Source organism: Anolis sagrei, chromosome X, assembly GCF_037176765.1.
Source record: "Anolis sagrei isolate rAnoSag1 chromosome X, rAnoSag1.mat, whole genome shotgun sequence".
Lineage (NCBI taxonomy): Eukaryota > Metazoa > Chordata > Lepidosauria > Squamata > Dactyloidae > Anolis > Anolis sagrei.
The window spans coordinates 20,357,287-20,380,454 of NC_090034.1; the positions used below are offsets into that span (position 1 = coordinate 20,357,287).

At 43.9% G+C, this 23,168-nt stretch overlaps 1 protein-coding gene across 1 annotated transcript; it reads right to left on the reverse strand.

Moving 5' to 3' along the window:
* Positions 1 to 3,509: 3,509 nt before the first annotated feature.
* On the reverse strand, positions 3,510 to 23,156 carry TEKT4 (tektin 4). The gene is made up of 6 exons (XM_060786548.2): positions 19,964 to 23,156; positions 16,348 to 16,418; positions 13,504 to 13,647; positions 11,123 to 11,345; positions 7,781 to 7,935; positions 3,510 to 3,874 (listed from the first exon to the last, which is right to left on the reverse strand). Exons 1-6 carry the CDS (start codon positions 20,495 to 20,497, stop codon positions 3,658 to 3,660), a joined length of 1,344 nt encoding a protein of 447 aa, XP_060642531.2. The 5' UTR covers positions 20,498 to 23,156; the 3' UTR covers positions 3,510 to 3,657.
* Between the last annotated feature and the right edge of the window lie 12 nt (positions 23,157 to 23,168).

A 23,168-nucleotide genomic window follows, 5' to 3' on the forward strand; every position in this document is an offset into this window, starting at 1 on the left:
AGAATCCCACAGTCCAACTCCCTGCTCAGTTTAAGGGTCTCTTCAGCTGGATTTATGCTGTCATATGATGCAGTTTGAATTGCATCATCTACACTACTATGCATTGCAGTCGGAAACTGCATTATATGGTCAGTGAAGACTCAGATAATGCAATTGAACTGGCAGCATAGATGGGATCTATATGGTCAGTGTAGACACCTATAGTGACATTTAAGCTACATTATAAGAATCTGCACTGACCATATAAGGTAATTTCAAACTGCATTATATAGCATTGTAGATGCAGTTTGGAATGCATTGAACTGCATTACACTGGTCTCCACTGCAGTTTGGGCTGCATTGAGCTGCACCATAGGAGTCTACACTGACCATATAATGTAATTTCAAACTGCGTAATACAGCATTGTAGGTGCAGTTTGGAATGCATTGAATTGCATTACACTGGTATCCACTGCAGTTTGGGCTGCATTGAACTGCATTGAACTGCACCATAGGAGTCTACACTGACCATATAATGCGACTTCAAACTGCATTATATGACAGCATAAATGCAGAAATTGAAAACATGGGGAGGGTAAAGACGAACTCCAGCCATCAGGCAGCTTTATGCATCCAACATATAATTGCGTGACATTTTAAAAGCAATTCTAATTACATTTCTCTCTTAGTGTGATGATTCATGCTGTTTTCTCCCAGAAAGATAAATTTTTTTGGATTGCTATCTTATCTATCAAGTGTCAACACAAACGAACAGCTCCCCTGCAATTGCTCAGCATTAAAAAATAGAATCAACAGCCAAACATTTCATCAACACTTTAATCCCCTGCAGGTTGATTGACAATTAAACCGGAAAATGGCCTCCAATGGAATTTCGGGATCTGATTCACATAATTGCCTTTGGGTCCCATTTGAGATGTGACTGCCCTTGAGCAATGTAGGCTCATATTATGTCGTTCGACAGCATTATACGAATCTACGAGTTTCAAACTGCATTATCTGGCAGGGGAGGTGGGGCCAAGATCTGTTACATACCTGCCTCTTTGCACCTCTTTTGATGTCTGTGCTGGCAGCCACTTATTCCACTTAATATGGATTTGTTTACAAATGTTTGACCAATTCTACCATTTACCAATCTGCCATGTTTTTTTTCAAGGAGGATTTGGGATATTTAATCAAGGAGCAATTTGTACCTGAGGAAAGAACTAGCCAAACCCTATTGAATCCATAAACTTATAGCAATTTGGAGGGACACAGATCCAAACAGGACTCTATCTTTGGTCCCTTTCCTCTCCAAATACTGCAGAAAAGGGAAAGTTTTGGGTCTCTTTTTTGGAAAGGTAAAGTGGGATAGAAAGAAGAAGAAGAAGAAGAAGAAGAAGAAGAAGAAGAAGAAGAAGAAGAAGAAGAAGAAGAAGAAGAAGAAGAAGAAGAAGAAGAAGAAGTACTTGTTGTGTTATTGGTATTATTATTATTAAATCTATCCCACTTTACCTTTCTAAAAAGAGACCCAAAATTTATTTTCAGTATTTCTATACCGCTTTTCTCACCCCTAGGGGGACTCAAAGCGGTTCACACATAACTGACAAAACTTCAGTGCCATACATTGGACACTGGCGCGATGCCAAACCATAACAACCACAATAATAAAACCACAATTAAATATAAATCATTAGACAGTACATAAGCAATCATTAAAACAATAAATAATTTAAAAAAAATAGTCTCGCCAGTCGTATTGTCATTCTAGTCCATATCCTTTAAACTCTACAAACATCTACTGTCCGAAGGCCTGATTCCAAATCCATGATTTTAATTTCTTTCTAAAAACCAGAGGGAGGGAGCAGATCTTACCTCATTTGGGAGCGTGTTCCATAGGCGAGGGGCCACAGCCAAGAAGGCCCTGTCTCTCATCCCCGCCAGACGTATTTGCGCAATTGACGGGAGTGAGAGCAGGGCCTCCCCGGATGATCTTAGATTATGAGATGGGACGTAGGGGTGGATGCATTCGGACAAGTAAGCTGGGCCAGAATCATATAGAGCTTTATAGGTCAAAACCAGCACTTTGAATTGGGCTCGGAGATGGACTGGCAGCCAGTGGAGCTGGCACAACGGGGGGTGGGGGGGTGGTATGCTCCCTGTATGTCGCCCCAGTTAGTAATCCGGCTGCCACCTGTTGGACTAGCTGAAGTTTCCAAACCGTCTTCAAAGGCAGCCCCACGTAGAGCACGTTGCAGTAATCTATTCGGGATGTAACCAGAGCGTGGACGACCGTGGCCAGATCAGACTTCCCAAGGTACGGGCACAGCTGGTACACGAGTTTTAACTGTGCAAAAGCTCCCCTGGCCACCGCCAAAACCTGGGGTTCCAGGCTCAGCGATGAATCCAGGATCACTCCCAAGCTGCGAACCTGCATCTTCAGGGGAGCTCACCCCCGCTCCCCAGATTCACCTTCTTATTATTATTATTTGCCGTCACATTATTATTATGGTATTGCTATTAATATTGGAGCCCCCGGTGGCACAGCAGGTTAAAGGTCAGCAGTTTGAATCTGGGGAGCGGGGGTGAGCTCCCACTGTTAGCCCCAGCTTCTGCCAACCTAGCAGTTTGAAAATATGTAAATGTGAGTAGATCAATAGGCACTCCATGCAGCCATATGACCTTGGAGGTGTCTAAGGACAACGCCGGCTGTTCAGCTTAGAAATGGACATGAGCACCACCCCCAGAGTCAGACTCAACTAATGTCAAGGGGAAATCTTTACCTTTACCTATTATTAATGTTGTTATCATTAAGTTATTATTACATAGTGTTTCATCATTATTGTTATTGCATTATTATTATGGTATTATTACTATTATTGTTATTATCATATTTATATCCTGCTTTTTCTTTTTAAAAAGAGACCCAAAAAGCACCTACAGTAATAGCATTAGTAGTAGTAGTAGTAGTAATTTAACACTGCTGTTAAACACTGCTACATTATTATCATTACGGTATTGTTATATTTGTATCCCGCTTTATCTTTCTAAAGAGAGATCCAAAAGGAATTATATTATTACTACTACTACTATAACAGAAATCATAGAATCATAGAATCAAAGAGTTGGAAGAGACCTCATGGGCCATCCAGTCCAACCCCCTGCCAAGAAGCAGGAATATTGCATTCAAATCACCCCTGACAGATGGCCATCCAGCCTCTGTTTAAAAGCTTCCAAAGAAGGAGCCTCCACCACACTCCGGGGCAGAGAGTTCCACTGCTGAACGGCTCTCACAGTCAGGAAGTTCTTCCTCATGTTCAGATGGAATCTCCTCTCTTGTAGTTTGAAGCCATTGTTCCGCGTCCTAGTCTCCAGGGAAGCAGAAAACAAGCTTGCTCCCTCCTCCCTGTGGCTTCCTCTCACATATTTATACATGGCTATCATATCCCCTCTCAGCCTTCTCTTCTTCAGGCTAAACATGCCCAGCCAGCTCAGTTGGTTCTCCCAAATAAAAAGAAACAACTTGCAGTAGATAAGGTTCAACTCTTTAGGGCAATATTTTATTTCAGCTCAGAGCTGGGAATGGGGGGAAATAGGCTGGTGCTTATATGTAACTCCATTCTTCAGAAGGTTTCTACTACTTATTGTGACTGCTCTGCAGTCCTATAATGAATCGGTAGCCTACTGATAGCCGGCCAACTTGAGGACAGTTGGGTACCGGGCACGGTGGGCCATACATTTCTGCCGGTCGATAAAGATACTGTTAGCCTTGACCGCAATCTCCTTCTCCAGGGTCATCCGGGTGTCCTCCAGGTTCCTCAGAGCCTGCTCAGAGTCCAAAAGCTTCTTCTTCAGAGCCTCAATGGACTCCGTCAGTTCCTCCACTTCGCTGATCAGCCTGGAAAAAGAAACAGGGAGGAAATGGGATTTAGAAGTTTGAAAGTCTGCGGTTGTTGTGTGCCTTCGAGTTATTTCTGACTGACAGCAAACCTAAAGCAAAGCTGTTGAGTGATTTCAGCTACCGCCAAGCTGTGGGTTCAGAAGCCCAGCATGTCTCATGAATGCTTTTCAACCATTTAAAAGGTTCTTTTATTCCATTTTCTGTGAGACAGTGTATGTTCGGTATTTTACAGAGAAAGAAGTTGACACACAGACTATAGAGCTACATTGGGTTACACAAACAAAAGGGATATTACATTTTACTCAGCATTCACATCCATATACACTCAGTGTCCAATGCATACATTACCATCCCTTTTTCCTTCTCCTAGAGAAGAGGACCAAATGTGGGCTAGAACACGCTCCCTGCAAATCTGCCATTCTGCCAATACACCATCTTCCTCCATGCCTTGGAGAAAGTGGTGGGTGTGCAGACCCTGCATTCCTGCAGATCCACTTTTGGAAAATAAGAAGGACTCTTAAATTCCATTTTTCTGCTGTTGTTGTTCAAGAAGTTGCAAATGACTGACAAGTTGTTTTTCCTGGTTGACTGTCCTATTTATGCAAATTACCTGGTTGACTGTCCTATACATGCAAATTACTTGTCCGAACGCATCTCCCCCTATGAACCATCACGGAGATTAAGATCCTCCGGGGAGGCCCTGCTTTCCGTCCTGCCATTTTCACAGGCATGATTGGTGGGGACGAGAGACAGGGCCTTCTCGGTGATTGCCCCCTGGCTATGGAACTCCCTTCCTGGTGAGATCAGGTCGGCCCCCTCTTTTGTCCTTTAGAAGGATGGTAAAAACTTGGCTGTGGGACCAAGCTTTCGGGACAGGGCAATGAAGCAGCAATGGGAAAGATGACAGGGCAAATTGGATTTGATGCGGATAGCTAGGACAGTTTAAAATGGTGTATTTTAATATTTTGATAAATGTTCTTTTTTTATTGTTTATGTATTGTATGTGAATTTGTGGCCCAGCATTGAATGTTTGCCGTGTATATGCTGTGCTCCACCCTGAGTCCCCTTTGGGGTGAGAAGGGAGGAATATAAATGTTTTAAATAAATAATAAATAAATATTTAGAAATAAAGTTCTTTAAAGAAAGCCTTTTCTAGCTTGATTCTCCTCCTGCAATTGCTCATTTGCTCTACTGCTATCCTCAAGAAGCTTCTTCTCTGCTGAAACTGCTACTGTTGCTGTTGTTGATTCACATTCTCATTTTTTTTTCTTTTTGAAATTACCCAATACTTGTCTTTCTCAGAGTTGGTTGCAGACAGCCGTCTCATTTCATGGCACGACACGAAAAACTGCAAAAGTCGGAAAGCAGCCAGTGGTTTCTAGAGTTTTCTCTCTTTTGTACAAATGTGTTACCGATGGTGTACTGGATGTTGGCTGCTCTTCCCTCTAGGTGTGTGTTTGCAGGAAAAATCAATGCCCGCTTCATTACCTCTGCACCAGCAGCGGTTTGAGTTCATAACCTTTCCGTTGCGACGGCAGCAATCCATATGAAACAAGGAACTGGATAAAAGAAGCGTTCTAGTTGCCTGTTGCAATTTCCACGGGGTCATAAAATCCTAGAGTTGGAAGGGATCCCAATTTGGAGGCACACGCCTTTTAAGATCAAGAGCCCAAATAATGGCTTACATAGAATCCTAGCATTGGAAGAGACTACAGACCATTCTGCTGTAGAGGAACACATAATCCAAGCCCTCCTGACAGATGGCCATCCAGCCTTGGCTTAAAAATCTCCAGAGAAGGAGACTCAACTGGACTCTCAAGTAGCATATTTTGACAGGAAGGTCTTCCTAATGTCTTTCCTGCAATTTGAATCAATTGCTTCATTTTGTCCTAATCTCCAGTACAGCCAAAAAAGCAATCCTGTGTTATCTTCAGTATGTATCATTCAAATATTTTAACATGACTCTCATGTGTTGTTGAAGGCTTTCATGCTGGAATCATTGAGTTGCTGTGAGTTTTTTGGGCTGCATGGCCATGTTCCAACAGCATTCTTTCCTGGCATTTCCACTGCAACTGTGGCTGGCATGTTCAGAGATGCTGCTGGCAGTGAAGCAAGAGGGGTGTATATATATCTGTGGAATAATGTCTATAGTGGGGAAAAGAACCCTCGTCTGTTTAAAGCAAGTGTGAATATTGCAATAAGTAAGCAAGAATAGCAGTGAGTAGCCATGAAACTGCAAAGTCAATCAGTGAGGGTATCTGCATAGATGTAGCCTTACCTTTGTTGCCTGGAGCATCCTCATTTGGGAGGTGTTAACTGGCACTTGACCATTATATCAGTTGACCATTATATCAGTTAACCATTATATCAGACTACAGAGAGAAAGCATTGAAATCCACAATCATGTGAACAATTTCAACAGAAAGGATATCATGAAAATAAACAAAATATTATTACCAGTATTGAAAAACACCAGAATCAAGACAGTAAATAACAAACATTGCTCAGAAACATGGGAACTCCAGACAGCAATCAAGTACCAGTGAACTCCTCCCAAACAGAGGGTGCCTCCAGGCAACAGAGGCCAGACTACCTCTATGCAGATACCTTCACTGATGGACTTTGCAGTTTCATGGCTACTCCATGCTATACAAACATGCTAAATGCAACATTCACTCTTGCTTTAAACAGACAAGGGTTCTTTCTCACACTCTGGACATTCCAGATAGATAGATAGATAGATAGATAGATAGATAGATAGACACTCCACTTGCCTCACTTCCAACAGAACTCTGACGATGCCAGCCACAAATGCAGGCAAAACGTTAGGAGAGAATGCTGCTGGAATATGGCCATACCCAATGACTCTCATGTCCACTCTCATGTGCCACACATCCTTATATCTGTGCATTTCATGATTAATGCCAAAGTGTTGTACCATACATTTTTCTTTTTGTTTGTTTTGGCCAATCAGTTCTCCCATCCATTAAGAACATTTTTGATCCCTGGTGGCGCAGTGAGTTAAACCGCTGAGCTACTGAACTTGCTGACTAAAATGTTGGTGGTTTGAATCTGGGGAGCGGGGTGAGCTCCAACTGTTAGGCCCAGTTTCTACCAACCTAGCAGTTTGAAAACATGCAAATGTAAGTAGATCAATAGGTACCACTCCGGCGGGAAGGTAACAACGCTCCATGCCGTCATGCTGACCACATGACCTTGGAGGTATCTATGCACAACACCGGCTCTTCAGTTTAGAAATGGAGATGAGCACCACCCTCCAGAGCCAGACACAACTAGACTTAATATCAAGGTAAACCTTTACCTTTACTTATACCTCTCTAGTATTAACTCTCTCTCTCCCAGTTTGGAGTCATTTGCAAAAGGATCCGCATGTCTTCTAAACCTTCATCCAAGTCAGTGATAAAGATGTTGAACAGCCCTGAAAGGCCTAGGACAGAGCCCTCTTTATGGCATCCAGACATTCCTTTCCAGGATGAAAAGGAGCCAAAGAAGCTTTGGATTCGATTGCTCAACCCATTCCCAACCCACTTCACAGTAGTATCATCCAGCCCACATTTTATTCGTTTGTTTGCAAGATCATCATGGGAGACTTATTGAAAAAGAGATATGCTCCATACACAGAATTCCCTGCATCTGTAGCAGTTCGAAAACATGCAAATGTGAGTAGATCAATAGGTACCGCTCCAGCGGGAAGGTAACGGCGCTCCATGCAGTCATGCCGGCCACATGACCTTGGAGGTGTCTACGGACAACGCTGGCTCTTCGGGTTAGAAATGGAGATGAGCACCACACCCCAGAGTCAGACATGACTGGACTTAATGTCAGGGGAATACCTTTACCTTTACCTACCAAGCTGCTAAGTCTATATTGAAGGAGGCTCACCTGAACTGGGCCGCATCTCTACAAAGATCAACGTTCGGTCTGAAGGAGCGGTCATAGAGCCTGGTCTGGGCCACCTTGAGGGGTGTCTCTTTATCTTTGATGGCTTGCTTGAGAGCTGCAATGTTGTGCTCCTGGTCCCCGATCTCCTTAAGGATCTGTTGGGGGAAAAGGCACATCAGGAGGGGAGAAAGAAGTGTGTTTGAAATCCAAAGTCAGCCCCTCCATCTTTGCCAGTTGGACTTTTGCAGATTCGATTATTCACAGATTAGATTAATACAGCATTTCTCAACCTGGGGGTTGGGAACCCTTGGGAGGGGGGTTGTGAGAGGGTGTCAGAGGGGTCACCAAAGACCATCAGAAAACATAGTATTTTCTGTTGGTCATGGGGATTCTGTGGGGGAAGTTTGTCCCAATTCTATTGTTGGTGGGGTTCAGAATGCTCTTCAACTCCCAAACGTCCAGGTCTATTTTCCCCAAACTCCACCAGTATTCATATCTGGGCATATTGGGTATTCGTGCCAAGTTCTGTCCAGATCTATCATTGTTTAGGTCTCTTGATGTAGGTGAACTACAACTCCAAAACTCAAGATCAATGCCCACCAAACCCTTCCAGTATTTTCTGTTGGTCAGGGGAGTTCTGTGTGCCGAGTTTGGTTCAATTCCATCGTCGGTGGAGTTCAGAATGCTCTTGGATTATAGGTTAACTAGAAATCCCAGCAACTATAACTCCCAAATGGCAAAATCAATAACCCCCCACCACCACCCCACCAATGTTCAAAATTGGGGCGTACCGGGTATTTGTGTCAAATTAGGTCCAGTGAATGAAAATGCATATGTGATATTTACATTACGATTCAAAGTAGCAAAGTAATGGTTATGAAGTAGCAACAAAAATAATGTTATAGTTGGGGCTCACCACAACATGAGGAACTGTATCAAGGGGTCACAGCATTAAGAAGGTTGAGAAACACTGGATTAATACGTTATCCCTTAAATAATTTCTAGCTCCTCTAGCATGACTCTAAGACTGCCTTCCATTATAGAGTTGGACTGGAAGATCCTGGGATTTCTAGAGAGAACACTTCTCTAGGCATTTCTAAGTTGGAGCCTGAACAACAGCATTTCTCATTTACCAGTACTTTTTACATTTTTTAAATAGGGTCCTGCACCCCTAACTTCAGCAGAAGTGGAGTTGTTTGGAAAGGAAGATGGCTTCTGCCAGCCTTTTTGTTCTTTCTTGCAGGATCATGGCACAACAAAGGGTCATCCAGTCCAACCCTCCCTTCTGCCATTTGAGGAAATGAGAGATAATTTAAAGCCAAATGATAATAAAGGAACAACAGTACAATAAGATGCTGCTCTATTTTGCTGGAACAGACAGCACAAAAAGTCTCAACAGGAGTCGTTTAGCAGCCTCTCGGCTCAATTCACTATGCTTGAAAACAGTGTAATCTCTGAAATTAATCCTGCCATTTCCCAGCCTCTGAAATGAGCCTTGCAGAAAGAGGATTAGTGCAAAATAGTGGAAGCTAAGTGGAACTCTCATCAAAAGGTCCAGTTTAGGTTTTGGTTCGAACTGTTATGGAGCTGCAGAGACTTTTGCAGGCAGCAAATAGGATCCATTGTTTTGAGTAATGTCTTAAAATTTGGACTAAAGGTCAGTGCAGATAGACTGACCTTTGCACAAACATATACAAAACAAGGCTTGTCATCCACTGTCTTCAAATCAGCATTGATTTATGGGAACTTCCAAGGGCAGCACCTACATTGTCAACTGCAGTTTCGCTGTCCGCAGCATAGATCTCGCTATCCGCTGCCATTTTAAATTACTCTATTTCAATTGGCGACCCAGATGGGACCCTGTTTGGTGGCTGCCTGGTCCTAGAGCTCTGAGGCTGGCCTCGTCTCGACAGATTCGGCCAGAGCGCACACTGGACTCCTTTCAACCCTGCTTTAACTGCCCTAGAACCCTGGGAGTTATAGTTTGGTGAGATTTCCTGGGCAGACAATTATTATTATTATTATTAAACTTTATTTGTACCCCGCTAGCATCTCCCAAGGGATTCGATGCGGCTTACAACAGGCCGAAGCCCAGCACAACACAATACAACAATACAATACATAGCAAAATAAAACAGTTAAAGCAGAAAAACAATAGCAATAACAATACAACAGGACATTATTAAAAACTGAGCCGGCTGAGGTGGGGCACAGGGTTAAAAGTGCTGAAAAAAGTGTCGGAGGGATATAAGATTAAAGTATAAGTGCGGTGTGCGTTGAGAGTGATCTTGGCTCTACTAAAGTGCTTCTGGGCTTTGGTAGTGGGGAATCCTAATCTGAGAAGGCACGTTGGAATAGCCAGGTTTTCAGGTTTTTTCTAAAGACCGCCAAGGTGGGGGCCTGTCTGAGATCTTTCGGGAGGGCATTCCAGAGGCGGGGGGCCACCACGGAGAAAGCCCTGTCCCGCGTCCCCACCAAACGCGCCTGTGAGGCGGGTGGGATCACGAGCAGGGCCTCTCCTGATGACCGGAGCGAGCGTGTGGGTTCGTAGACTGTGATGCGATCTCGTAGGTAGGATGGTCCCAAACCGTTCAGGGCTTTGTAGGTAAGCACCTGCACCTTAAATTGGGCTCGGAAGATAAACGGCAGCCAGTGGAGCTCCTTGAACAGGAGGGTTGACCTCTCTCTGTAAGGGGCCCCCGTTAGCATCCTGGCTGCTGCCCGTTGGACCAGTTGGAATTTCCGAGCCGTTTTTAAGGGCAGCCCTACATAGAGCGCATTGCAGTAGTCCAGTCTAGAGGTGACTAAGGCATGGACCACCCCGGCCAGATCAGCCTTCGCGAGGTACGGGCAAAGACAAGACCTTGCAAAACGACAACTCCGAGAATCCCATAACATTTCACCATGGAAGTTGAAGTAGCGCCTAACTGCATTACATCTACAGTGTAGATGCACCCCAACTCACCCTTATCTTGATCAGTCCTGCTTTGCAGCCTCTCAGCTGCTTTGAATCTTTTTTAAGACAGAAAAAGCAGAATATAAATACTACTTCTACTAATAAATTGCAGTCTTGCAAAGTCAGGAATCGGTGGCTTTCTTATTAGAGTCTTATGTAGCTATAATTGTGATTTTCAGATTATTATTTTTTACTTTACCAGGTATGACTGCCTTTTCTATGGAGTCTTGTCTTCTCAAGATATGCCCAAAGCAGAACAGCCTGAGTTAAACTGCCTTGGCTTCTAAGGGGAGTTTCAATTTCCCTTAGCTTTGAGGAGCCATTCGGTTTCCTTTTTGGAGGAAGCCTAGGCTGTGAGACAATGCGGACAGACCCAAGGCACATACTTTCTTCAGGTGGTGCTCCAGCTTGTGCTTGGCGTCCTCCAGGATCTCGCAGTGCTTGGCGAAGGCCTGGTTGACCAAGTCACTCTGGGTGTGCAGGTCCTCGGCTGTGTCGTGCAGGATGTTGTCAATCAAGGCCCTGAGGTTGACGGAGGCCAGCTTCTCCCGCTCGGCCCGGTAGATGTTGTCATGGCTGTGCTTGGCCCAGGTTTCCGGCGTGGAAGCACTGGAGAAAGAGGGGCAATGGAATTGGGATAAGCCAAGAGCACGATGCAGCCGCAGAAAAGGCGAATGCAATTCTAGGCTGCGTCAAAAGGAGTCTTGTCTATTTGTGGGGGTGGAATAGAGAAAGAGTAAAACACAAACAACACCCCTGCCAGGTAGGGGAAGCAACTTAAGGAGTTGCATTGGAGAATCTAAGTGATTCTATGACAGGCATGGGCAAACTTGGACCCTCCAGGTGTTTTGGACTTCAACTCCCACAATTCCTAACAGCCTCAGGCCCTTTCCTTTTCTCCCTCCACCACTTAAGCTGTTAGGAATTGTGGGAGTTGAAGTCTAAAACACCTGGAGGGCCCAAGTTTGCCCATGCCTGCTCTACGATATCATTTCCTTAGAAATTACCATACAGTTGCATTGGAGGGATCTAGGTGATTCTATGGTACCCTTCCTTCTTGAATAGAGTCTTATCTACTTATAGGGATCTTTAGATCCTCCAAGACAAACCTACAACATTCAAATCTGTGGTAAAACCCAGTTTCTTTCAGCAGAGTTATATTACTGAAGTTTATTTTACCGGGCACTACATGTTTTGAACTGGTGTTATGTGTCCAAACCTTTGCAATCTTTCAGTCGGATGTTATTCCACACCGCAGTTCACAGGGGGGTAAAGAAAGAAAGAAATCTTATCTTTCTGCCTGTGAATTGAGCCCAGACACAAATCAAAGAACACGCAAGGCACTGCAGAGTAATCCAACCAGGGAAGTCAGCTAAAGCAAAACATTTGATGAAGCAACCTGGACACAGAATATTATTTGAGAACACAGAAATGCTGGACCACTCTCACAACCATCATGTTAGACTACACAGAGAAGCCATTGAAATCCACAAGCATGTGGACAACTTCAACAGAAAGGAGGAAACCATGGCATGAATAGATTTTGTTTGTGTGTTGGGCTAGTACAGTGGAGTGGGTTAAACCACCTGCTATATAGAAGATCCTGCTGAGTGAAAGGTTGGTAGCTCAGTTCAAGCCCAGGTCAGGGTGAGCTCCCACCATCAGCTCAGCTTCTGCTCACCTAGCATTTAGAAAACAACTATGTAAGTAGATAAATAGGTACCACTTTGGCAGGGAGGTAAAAGGCGCGCTGAAAAAACATTCCGGCAAAAATCCAACCATGAAAGGCGTCCATGGATGACAGGCCCCTCTGCATGGAAAATGAAACAACAGCACCTCCCCATGGCCAAGTCAAGGCACTGCCAGATGCAGGAGATGAAAAGGGGGAAGCCTCATCTCTGTTCACGTACTGTATGTCTTTGTCTATTGTATAATGCAATTGAATGTTTGCCATATATGTCCCTGTAATCCAATCTGAGTCCCCTCAGGGAGATAGAGCAGAATATAAATAAAGTATATTATTTATATTATTATTACCAATTTTTTTAAAAAAAAACACCAAAATCAAGACAGTAAAAAAGAACACCACTCAGCAACGGGGAAATTCCAGGCAGCAATCAAGGGCCTGCTTCTTGGCAGGGGGTTAGACTGGATGGCGCATGAGGTCTCTTCCAACTCTATGATTCTATGAGTCTAAGGGCCAGTTAACACCTCCCAAACAGAGAGTGCCTCCAGGCAACAACGGCCAGGCTACCTTTATGCAGATACCCTCACTGATTAACTTTGCAACTTCGTAGCTCCTCAATGCTATTCAAGCTTGCTAATTGCAACATTCACACTTGCTTCAAACAGACAAGGGTCTTTTTTCCCACCCTGGACATTTCACAGATATATATACACTGTAGCTTCACTGCCAACAGATCACTGAAGATGCCATTAGCCACAGATGCAGGTGAAACATTAGGAGAGAATGCTGCTGGAACATGGCCATCCAGCCCGAAAAACTCACAGCAACCCAATAAAGATATCATTGCTGTTGAGTTCCTACAATAAAACGTCAGTTTGTTTCCTACAGTGTTCACAGATTCTTGACAATATAATTGTTTTCCTGCATTTGTTCAACTGGTGTGGGATAGGGAAAACCTGGACAAACGGAGCATATGGAATTCTGGAGAGAAGGAACTCTATGCTGCAACATTTTGTTGCATTTCCGATTAGCCTTTGCCAGCTTCCATCCACAGATGTAGGCCATTCGGGGTGATCTCACCTGTCCTCCAGCTTAGAAGAGCTTGGGTGGAACCGGATGTTGGTGCTCTGGTTGTTGTACCTCCCACACTTCTCGTCAATGTTGTATGTCTCCAATTTGTCGGACCAATCCATTTCGCAGACCTCCTTGTGATCCCGATTTAACCTGAAGGCACAAGGCATTATCACTTCGAAGGGGCAGGAATCCAGAGCTTATATTTTGAACTGATATAAAATATTTCAATTCTGTTCTTTTTATTCTTGAGGTCAGGGATGGCAAAGGGATAAAACAATGGAAACTATTCCAAAGGAAAAGAAATAACTGAGACAAGATTACAAAACAAAAAAATCTATTGAACTGTGTGTTGTCAAAGGCTTTCATGGCCAGAATCACTGGGTTGCTGTGAGTTTTCCAGGATGTATGGCCATGTTTCGCCCACATCTATGACAGGTATCCTCAGAGGTTGTGAGGTCAGAGGATGCCTGCCATAGATGTGGGCAAAACGTCAAGAGAAAATGCTTCTGGAACATGGCCATACAGCCTGGAAAACTCACAGAAACCTAGCTATTTCACGGTTCAAAGTAAACTGCTTTGAGTATCTTTAAGAGAGAAAAAGGTTGTATATAAATAACAACAACAATAATATAAAATAATAAAAATATAATGATGGTGATGATGTTGATCTTCATCATCACCCAGTTTGCTGTGTTAAAGATAACAATAACAATATGATATAATTTAATAATACAAAAAAATAACATGATAATGATAATAATATGATGAAGAAGAGGGGGATAATAATGATCGTCATCATCACCCAGTTTGCTGTGTTAAAGATAACAATAACAACAATAATAATATAATATAATAATCCAATATAATAATAACATGATAATGATAATAATATGAGGAGGAGGAGGATAATAATGATCGTCATCATCACCCAGTTTGCTGTGTTAAAGATAACAATAACAATAATAATATATTATAATTATACAACATAATAACATAAGTATAATAATATAATGATGAAGAGGAGAATAATAATGATCGTCATCATCACACAGTTTGCGTGTTAAAGATAACAATAACAAGAATAATAATATAATATAATAATACAATATAATAATAACATGATAATGATAATAATATTATGAAGAGGAGGATAATTATTATTGTCATCATCAACCAGTTTGCCTATTAGACTCTCCAGAATGGACCTACAACATTTTCAACTTTCTTAGTCTATGCCACCATCTGGTGGCAACAACAGGCAAAGGAAAGCATGACCTCTTTCCCCTTTTTATTTGTCTTTTAAATAGGACAACTTAAAGTAGGGCAGCCTCCATGGTTTGGGAGTTGCGGTTTTACAAGATCTTTCACCTTCTCTGCCCAAAATGCTGGTGCCTCCGCAAACTATAGCTCCCAAAATCCCGTAGCACTGAGCCATGGCAGTTTAAGTGGTATAGAGTAGAATACATTCCACAGTGTAGTTAAGAAAGACTGACTGGCCTTTGGGAACTCTCTGGATCCCAGACACCCTGAATGCTATTTGGAGATATAATAAATGCCCATAAATAAACAAACTTGGTGCCAATGTGGTTCAAGTATTGGATTACACTCGGGAGACCAAGGTTCAATTCCTTGCTTAGTTATGGAAACCCATTGGGTGGCCTTGGGTGAGTCACACTGTCTCAGCCCCATAATCCCTATTAGGATTTTCTAAAATAAGTAGAACTCTGGCAAAAGGGTGTCCATCAGAGGGAAGCCTAGAAAAAAGCATGCAGGTTGGTAGGTGTGGTATTTTTCAAAAGGCAAAAAGAATACAGGTCCAAAGTTGGGAGAAAAAAATAGGTCATAAATCCAACAAAGGGGAAACACATGAATGCATGTGTATATACCAGGTGTGGGCAAACCCAGACCCGGGGGCTGGATGCGCCCCCTTGGGCTCTTTTCTCAGGCCCTCCTCTCTCACACCATCGTATCCTTCCTTCTCTCTTTCCTCCCTCCTTCCCCCCTCTTTCTCCTTCCCTTCTACCCTTTCGTCCTTCCTTCCTTCTCTCCCTCTTTCTCCTTCCTTCCCTTTTGTCTCTACTTCCTTCTCTCTTTCCTCCCTCCCGCCCCTTTCTCTGAAAAATTCTGCAAATGTCTTGGGAAGACAGGCAGACAAATGTCAGTGTGCTGGAAGAAGCAAAGACCACCAGCACTGAAGTGATGCTCCTACGCCATCAACTCCACTGGACTGGCCACGCTGTCCGAATGCCCGATCACCATCTCCCAAAGCAGTTACTCTGCTCCCAACTCAATAATGAGAATCATAACATTGGTGGACAGGAAAAATAAATTTAAAGATAGGCTTAAAGCCAACCTTAAAAACTGTGGCATAGACACCAAGAACTGGGAAGCTCTGGCCCTTGAACACTCTAACTGGAGATCAGCTGTGACCAGCAGTGCTGCAGAATTTGAAGAGGCACAAGTGGAGGGCGAAAGGGAGAAACGTGTGAAGAGGAAGGCGTGTCAAACCAACTCTGACCGGGACCGCCTTCCATCTGGAAACCAATGTTCTCACTGCAGGAGAACATGCAGATCAAGAATATGGCTCCACAGCCACCTACGAACCCACTGGACTCATGGTTCGGAGGTGAAATGCTTCCCTTGAGACTAATGGTGTTTTTACAGGATCCAGTCCCTGGGACCTGTCCAAAAAGTGACCCCTTTTCACTTCCATCCATCAGTGTGTTGACCTAGAATCACTGAAAGGTGGGAGAGGTCTCATGGAGTGGATCATTGGTCTCAAGGGGGTATTTCAGCTCTGGAGTCACGCCAACCATTGGTGGATTATGAAGGTTAACAAGGGAATCTTACTGTATTTGATTCACCACTTGCTTAATGGTTCTTTTCAGCAGCTCTTGGACATTTCGAACGAGCTCCGCTTCCTAGAACACAAAACAACGGCAGAGACATTAGCAGCGGGAAGAGCGAATTTCCTTTTGGAAAGGAAGGATGCTCTAGATCATGACCGGGTCCATGTCCTAGAAAGAGGTCTCGGAGATGCCATGGAAAGCCAAGCATCCTTCTAGTGAGCCCCAAATCCCTCCCAGAAACAGAAGGAACAGTCAACAAAGGCTTCCAGTGCATCTACATTATAGAATGAATGCAGTTTAATGTTGCTTTAACCACTGTGGTTAAATGCTAAGGAATCCTGAGAATCCTAGTTGCAACTGCAACTCGCAGGATTCCAAAATATAGAGCCGTGACAGTTAAAGCGACATCAAATTGTGTCTGTTCAACAGTGCAGAAGCACCTTTGGGAACTTTCAGGGCAGTGCTTTCACCCTGAGATTTCTCATCCTTCTTGGCAGGCCTAAGCACTTAGAAGATTTTGGTGCCCCCATATAGATCTAAATCACAATATAGATGATAATAAACAGAAAAAATGTGTTTATTTTACTTTTTTGCACTTTTTGCATTTTGGCACTCCTTATGGTCCATGGTAATTCCTCTTCCCTTGGTGCCTGAGGCATAGGCTTATTTAACTTCATAGTAAATCCATCCTTACCTTTTGGAGTGAAGTCCAGAGAAGAGAAAGCCAAACCTTAGAGTTGGAAGAGATTCCCTGAGGCCATCCAGCATAACCCTCTTCTGCCAGACAAAAGGGCAAAATCTAATCCCTCCCAACAGATGGTCATCCAGCCTCTCTTTAAAGGTCTCCAGAGAAGGAGCCTCCACAACATTCCCAGGCAGCAGCATATACCTCTGTTGAAAAGCTCTTACCATCACAAGAAGTACTTCCTAATGTTCAGGTGGAATCTCTTTTCCTGCAGTTTGAATCCATGGCTCCATTATTTCCCAATCTCTGTAGGAGTGGAAAACAAGCCTGTCCCTTCTCCCTCAATGGGACCTCCTTTCAAACACTGAAATGTGACACTCTTGTCCCCTCTTAGCCTCCTGCAGGTTAAACATACCCGGTTCAAAGGAATACATAGTTTCCAAAGGTTTGACCATTTTGAACCCCTTCCATCTTGTCCATCTCCTTCATGAATTGCTTTGTCCTGAACTGGACACTGGGTTATTATTCCAGCAGAAAAGAATGAGACTGTGACCTCCTTCAATCTGGACATTGTACATCTATTGGTGCAGGCTAGAATCGTATTGGCTTTTTTAGCTGCTGCATTCCATTGTTGGCTCATGTTCAGTTTGTGGTTGACAAAGACTCCCAGATCCCTTTTCCATTGACTGTTTTCAAGCCATGTGCCTCTCATTCTAGATCTGTACATGTTATGTTTATAGCAAAGCTTTCCAAACACACTCCTGTGTCACCTGTTGTCTACAAGTGTGTCACCTGAAAAAGCTCCCCCACCCACAAAGGAAGGAACCCTCAAAGGCTATCTAGTCCAACCCCCTTCCAGCAGGCAGGAAGACAGTCAAAGCCTCAGATTAAAAACCTCTGCAGATGGAGACTCCACTGTCCCCCCAGGCGATCTACACTGCACTAGAGTTTTAGAGAGGGATCCCCAAAGGGCATCTAGTCCAGCTTCTTTCAGCCAGGCAGAAAGGCACAGTCAAAACACCCCCAACAGATGGTCATCAAGTCTCTCTTTAAAAACCTCGAAAGAGACCCCAAAGGGTATCTAGTCCAGCTTCTTTCAGCCAGGCAGGAAGACACAGTCAAAGTACCCCCAACAGATGGTCATCTAGCCTTTCTTTTAAAACCTTCAAAGAGGTTTAATCCCAATAGAAGTGAAATGCTGATGTTGTTCAAGCAAGATTAAGGTAAAACATGTAGAATTTGCACAATTTGTTGATTGACTTGCAGCAAGTACCACAAAAAATGTATACTTTTCTAGCGAAGGAAAGAAAATCTGTTGACAATGATGTTTGCGATGAACCCCACAGAGCGGTTACAGAGGAAATGACACAAGAATTGACAAAATTTATTATATATGTGTTACATGTTACAATGTGAAACTCTTACAAGGGGTTGTTAGGAATTGTGGGAGTTGAAGTCCAAAACAACTGGAGGGCCGAAGTTTGCCTATGCCCACTTTAGACATTACCATAGTTGAATTGGAAGGATCTAGGCCAGTGTTTCTCAACCTGTGGGTCCCCAGGTGTTTTGGCCTACAACTCCCAGAAATCCCAGCCAGTTTGCCATCTGTTAGGATTTCTGGGAGTTGAAGGCCAAAACATCTGGGGACCCGCAGATTGAGAACCACTGCTCTAAGCAGTTCTATGGTCTCCTTCCCCTGGATGAAGAGAGTCTCATCTAGCGATGGGGATCTTTAGCAACTTGGTAGGTTTGCAACTCTCTGGTCTGCTGCTTTGGTACATGAGTCAACTGCACCCGTTTCTGGAGAAATCTGACTTGGCTACGGTCGTATGCACACTGGTTACATCCTGGTTGGACTACTACAATGCGCTCTATGTGGGACTGCCCTTGAAAAGTGTCCAGAAACACCAATTGGTTTAGTACATGGCAGCCAGACTGCTCATTGGAGCTGACTCCAGGGAGCGTACCACACCCCTGCTGAGACAGCTCCACTGGCTCCTGATTGCTTTCCGGGCCCAAATTAAGGTGGTATTCAGTCCAGGATACATGAAACATCATGTCCTACCATATAAGCCAGGTAGATTATTAAGATAGAGTAGTGAAATGCTCCTATCCACTCAGCTTAGTCACAGCCATCATTTAAAGTTGGCTAGAGATGGCACATTCTCAGTTGCGGCACCAAAACTGTGGAACGCTTTCCCAGAAGCGATAAGAGCAGCCCCCACCCTCTTGGACGTTAGGAAAAACTTGAAAACTTTCCTATGTTGAATAGCTTTTAACTAAGGTGACAGAAGCCTAGGACCTGCACTTTATAACTATATATTATTTTAGAATGCTATAAATCATCCCTGACTTAGGTTTCATTAAGTCTAGTTGTGTCCAACTCTGGGGAGTGGTGCTCTTCCCATTTCTAAGCCGAAGAGCCAGTGTTGTCCATAGATACCTCCTAGGTCATGCGGCCAACATGATTGCATGGAGTACCGTTACCTTCCCGCATAAGTAGTATCTATATTCTACTCACAGTTGCATGTTTTCGAACAGTTAGGTTGGCAGAAAGTGGGCCTAACAGTGGGAACTCACCCCGCTCCCCGGATTTGAACCGCTGACCTTTCGGTCAGCAAGTTCAGCAGCTCAGCGGTTTAACCCACTGCCCCACCAGGGATTATTTTAATGAGTTTTTTATACTGTTATGTTTTATCTATTATTGTAAACTACCTTGAGTCCTTGATATAATGAATTGTATAATATATAATTGTATAATATGTTTTTCATGATTTTAAATGTTTTAAATGTAATTTTTTGATTGTTTATATGATGCTTGTGTGAATCTACCCTGAGCCCCCCTTTGAGGGGAGAAGGACGGGGTAGAAATAGATGAAATAAATAATAAATATAGAAATGCCCAAATAAGTAAATGATCCATGCTCCTTACCTTGAGCAACTCGGCCTCCACCTGGTCGCGCACCAGGTCTGGGTGCTGCCTCCGCTCGCGGCACTGCAGGTTGTCCATGGCCAGGCTGTAGAGCACCTCAGTGGCATCCAGAGCCCGTTCTAGCCGCCGCTTCTGGGCCACCTGTAGATCCGTCTCGGTCACCAGGTCCTCAATCTCCCGTTGCAACTCTGACTTCCAGAAGTGGATGTCCTGCAGGCGCTCGCCCACTTTGGCCGTGGAGTCCTGCTGGGTCCGCTCGGCCAGTTCACCCGTGTAGGCCGCCAGGCTCTGCGACTCCTGTCGCACTCGCTCCGAATGGTCCCGGTCAGCGAAGGCCTCATAATAACGGGTGTAATTGTGCTGGTTCCATTCCTCAAGCAGGTACTTGGCTGTGCGGAAGCCTGCTGTGGCCAAACCTGAGGAGGAGTCCAGGCCGGTGTTGAAGGCCGGTTCGTACACCTTCATGGGCAGCTCAGAGACGGGGACAGTTTGTGGAGCAGGCTCCTGGGTCAGAAGGACCGACGGGTGAGACATGGCTAGGCCGCAGAACAGATCCAAACAGTAGTACGTTTAGAACCTCCACGTACAAAAGTCTCAACAGCAGGTGTTCTGCATTCCAATGCCTATCCTATGGATCCCAATGCCAAGGGGTTGAGAACTAGGCTTCAGTATCTTACATTACATATATCTCAATACAAAATAGTCAATAATCCGGAAGCTCCTGAAGCTTAACTGATGCTGCTGCTGTTGACACTGCTTAGCGTCTCTCCGTTGCTATGAACAACACTTCCCAGCCAATGAGCAAATGGGTTCAAGTTGCACGGCAACGGAAGGGAAGAAAGTGTTCTCTTTGTTTTTCTTTACTTAAGCCTTTCCAAATAAAATTAAGTAGGGTTATTAGTTAGTTAGTTGCACCTTTACAGATGTATTGTTGAAGGCTTTCATGGCCGGAATCAATGGGTTGTTGTGAGTTTTCCGGGATGTATGTCCATCCTTAAGCGGCTGAGGGGGAAAAGAAAAGGGGCCTGAGGCTGTTAGGAATTGTGGGAGTGGAAATCCAAAATACCTGGAAGACCAAAATTTGACCATGCCTGTTCTAGTGGCTTCAACCTGCCTCCCTCTTGCCACTCAAGGTGCTGATCGGCTCTCCTTGCAACCAAAAGCAATTATTTGCAATGCCTTGTGTCCAATGCAAGGAAGGATGCTTCCTCCTCAAATCATGCCACCCCTTGAACCAAAATGTTTTCCCAGGATCTATTTTGAGTATTGCGCTGCACCACTGACGGTGCATTTCAGACACGCAGGGGGCTCCCAGTTCAGCAGAGCAACGGATAACCTACTCCAGGTTTTCAATTGAACTTTTATAGAGTTGGAAGGGATCTCATAGGCCATCCAGTCCAACTCTTTTTTGCTATAAAGGAAGACACCACCCAAGCCCTCCCGACAGATGACCATCCAGCCTCTGCTCTGCCAGACTTCCAGGATTTATTTATTTACAGTATTTATATTTCGCCCTTCTCACCCCGCAGGGGACTCAGGGCGGATTACAGTGTACACATATATGGCAAACATTCAATGCCGATTTGACATACAACGTATACAGACATACACAGAGGCTATTTAACTTTTTCTGGCCGCCAGGGAAGTTGTCGCTTTCATCATCCATCTGCGACACTGATGAAGTACTTCTGCATTCCCCGCATGCTTTTGCTGGAGTGCTTTGCTGGAATCCATTGACCACCTGTGGGCTGGACTTTTGTGGAATTGATAATCCAGATTTCTGATTGAAAGTGTTGCCTCTTGAACTCTTTACGTCCTGCAGTGAGAACGACTCTTGTGTCATTTCCTTTATAACCATTTTGTGGGATTCATCACAAACATCATTGCCAACAGATTTTATTTTCTTAATTAGAAACTGATTACTTTTAATGATAATTGCTGCAAGTCTATAAACAAACTGTGCTAATTATAAATATTGTAAAAGGACCTACACTTGAACAGCATCAGCACTCCACTTCTATCGTGATTAATGCTCTCTGGAAGTTTTTAAACAGAGGCTGGGTGGCCACCTGTCTGGGGTGCTTTGACTATGCCTTCCTGCCTGAAGGGGGTAGACTGGATGTCCTTTGGGGGACCCTCCTTCCTCCTCCTCAGCATTGCTTATTTGTGGGAGAAAGCATTTTTCAAGTGACACTTTAGTGTGTCCCAACACAGTTTGGAAAGGTTTGCTCTGCACTATTGGAAATCTTAAGCAACTAAACGTGATGCTCAACCCTAGACCTCTCCTTCACATACCTTCCACGGTTTAGTCAAATTATTTCCATTTAGATCAGTTTCCCAAACTCTGGCCTTCCAGAGGTTTTGGACGTCGGATCCCCAAATCCCTGACCATCATCCAAGGCCACAGAGGCTTCTGGGAGCTCAAGTTCAAAACACTTGGAGGACTTGCATTCAGGTTTCAACTTACCTGTTTGTGTGAAGAGACAATCCACAGCACAACAAATGAAAACAAGCAAAGGTGAATTCTTCAGCTAAAACAACCTACCAAGTCCATGCAACCATCTTCTAATGGTTGAGGCAGCTTTTTGAGATGGGACTACACAGAGAAATTGAGATTTATGTAGGGAAATGATCTTTGGGGGTCTTCTGTCCATAAAAAGATAACATCACATTTTATATGAAGTTTCTTTCTCCTTGTCCTTTCGCAGACAGATGCTCTTGATTATGACTCCAGTCTCCCAAATCCTTTCGTCATAGGTGCCCCATATCCCACTGTTGACTCTAATTCATTCTTAAGACAAAGATGAGAAAACTGCAGGAGATTCAGGGGTCCATTTTCCACCAATAAAAACCGGACAGCGCTAGAAAGCAAATGGTTAGTTGTTTGCTGAAAGGCAAAGAGTCCTGCAAATCACAAAATAGTAGTGCTTGCAAGAGAGGAAACACACCTCAAAATGAACTGACCAGGGAAGGTTGAGGGCTACAAATTCCTTTGCATCCCTCAATGAAAATGGATAGAACTGTCTCCAAGGTATAAACCTGAAAAACCGTATCCTGGGATTGAGATGTCTTCGTGACACTGAGACTCACGAACCAGCCATGCCCGTTTTCGCTCAGAAGCCAAACAATCTACAAATGAAATGTGCTTCTTTAGCCACCTTGCAAATTGTAGACAATTCCCTACTCCTTTTATTTATTTTCCAGT

Bases quoted from the DNA above. Each gene is read 5' to 3' on its own strand.
- TEKT4 (XM_060786548.2), bottom strand. From the start codon at position 20,497: ATGTCTCACCCGTCGGTCCTTCTGACCCAGGAGCCTGCTCCACAAACT. The intron at 16,419-19,963 runs GTAAGGAGCATG...TTTGTGTTCTAG, and splicing joins TGGAGGCCGAGTTGCTCAAG to GAAGCGGAGCTCGTTCGAAA. The intron at 7,936-11,122 runs GTATGTGCCTTG...TTCCCCCAACAG, and splicing joins TGGAGCACCACCTGAAGAAA to ATCCTTAAGGAGATCGGGGA.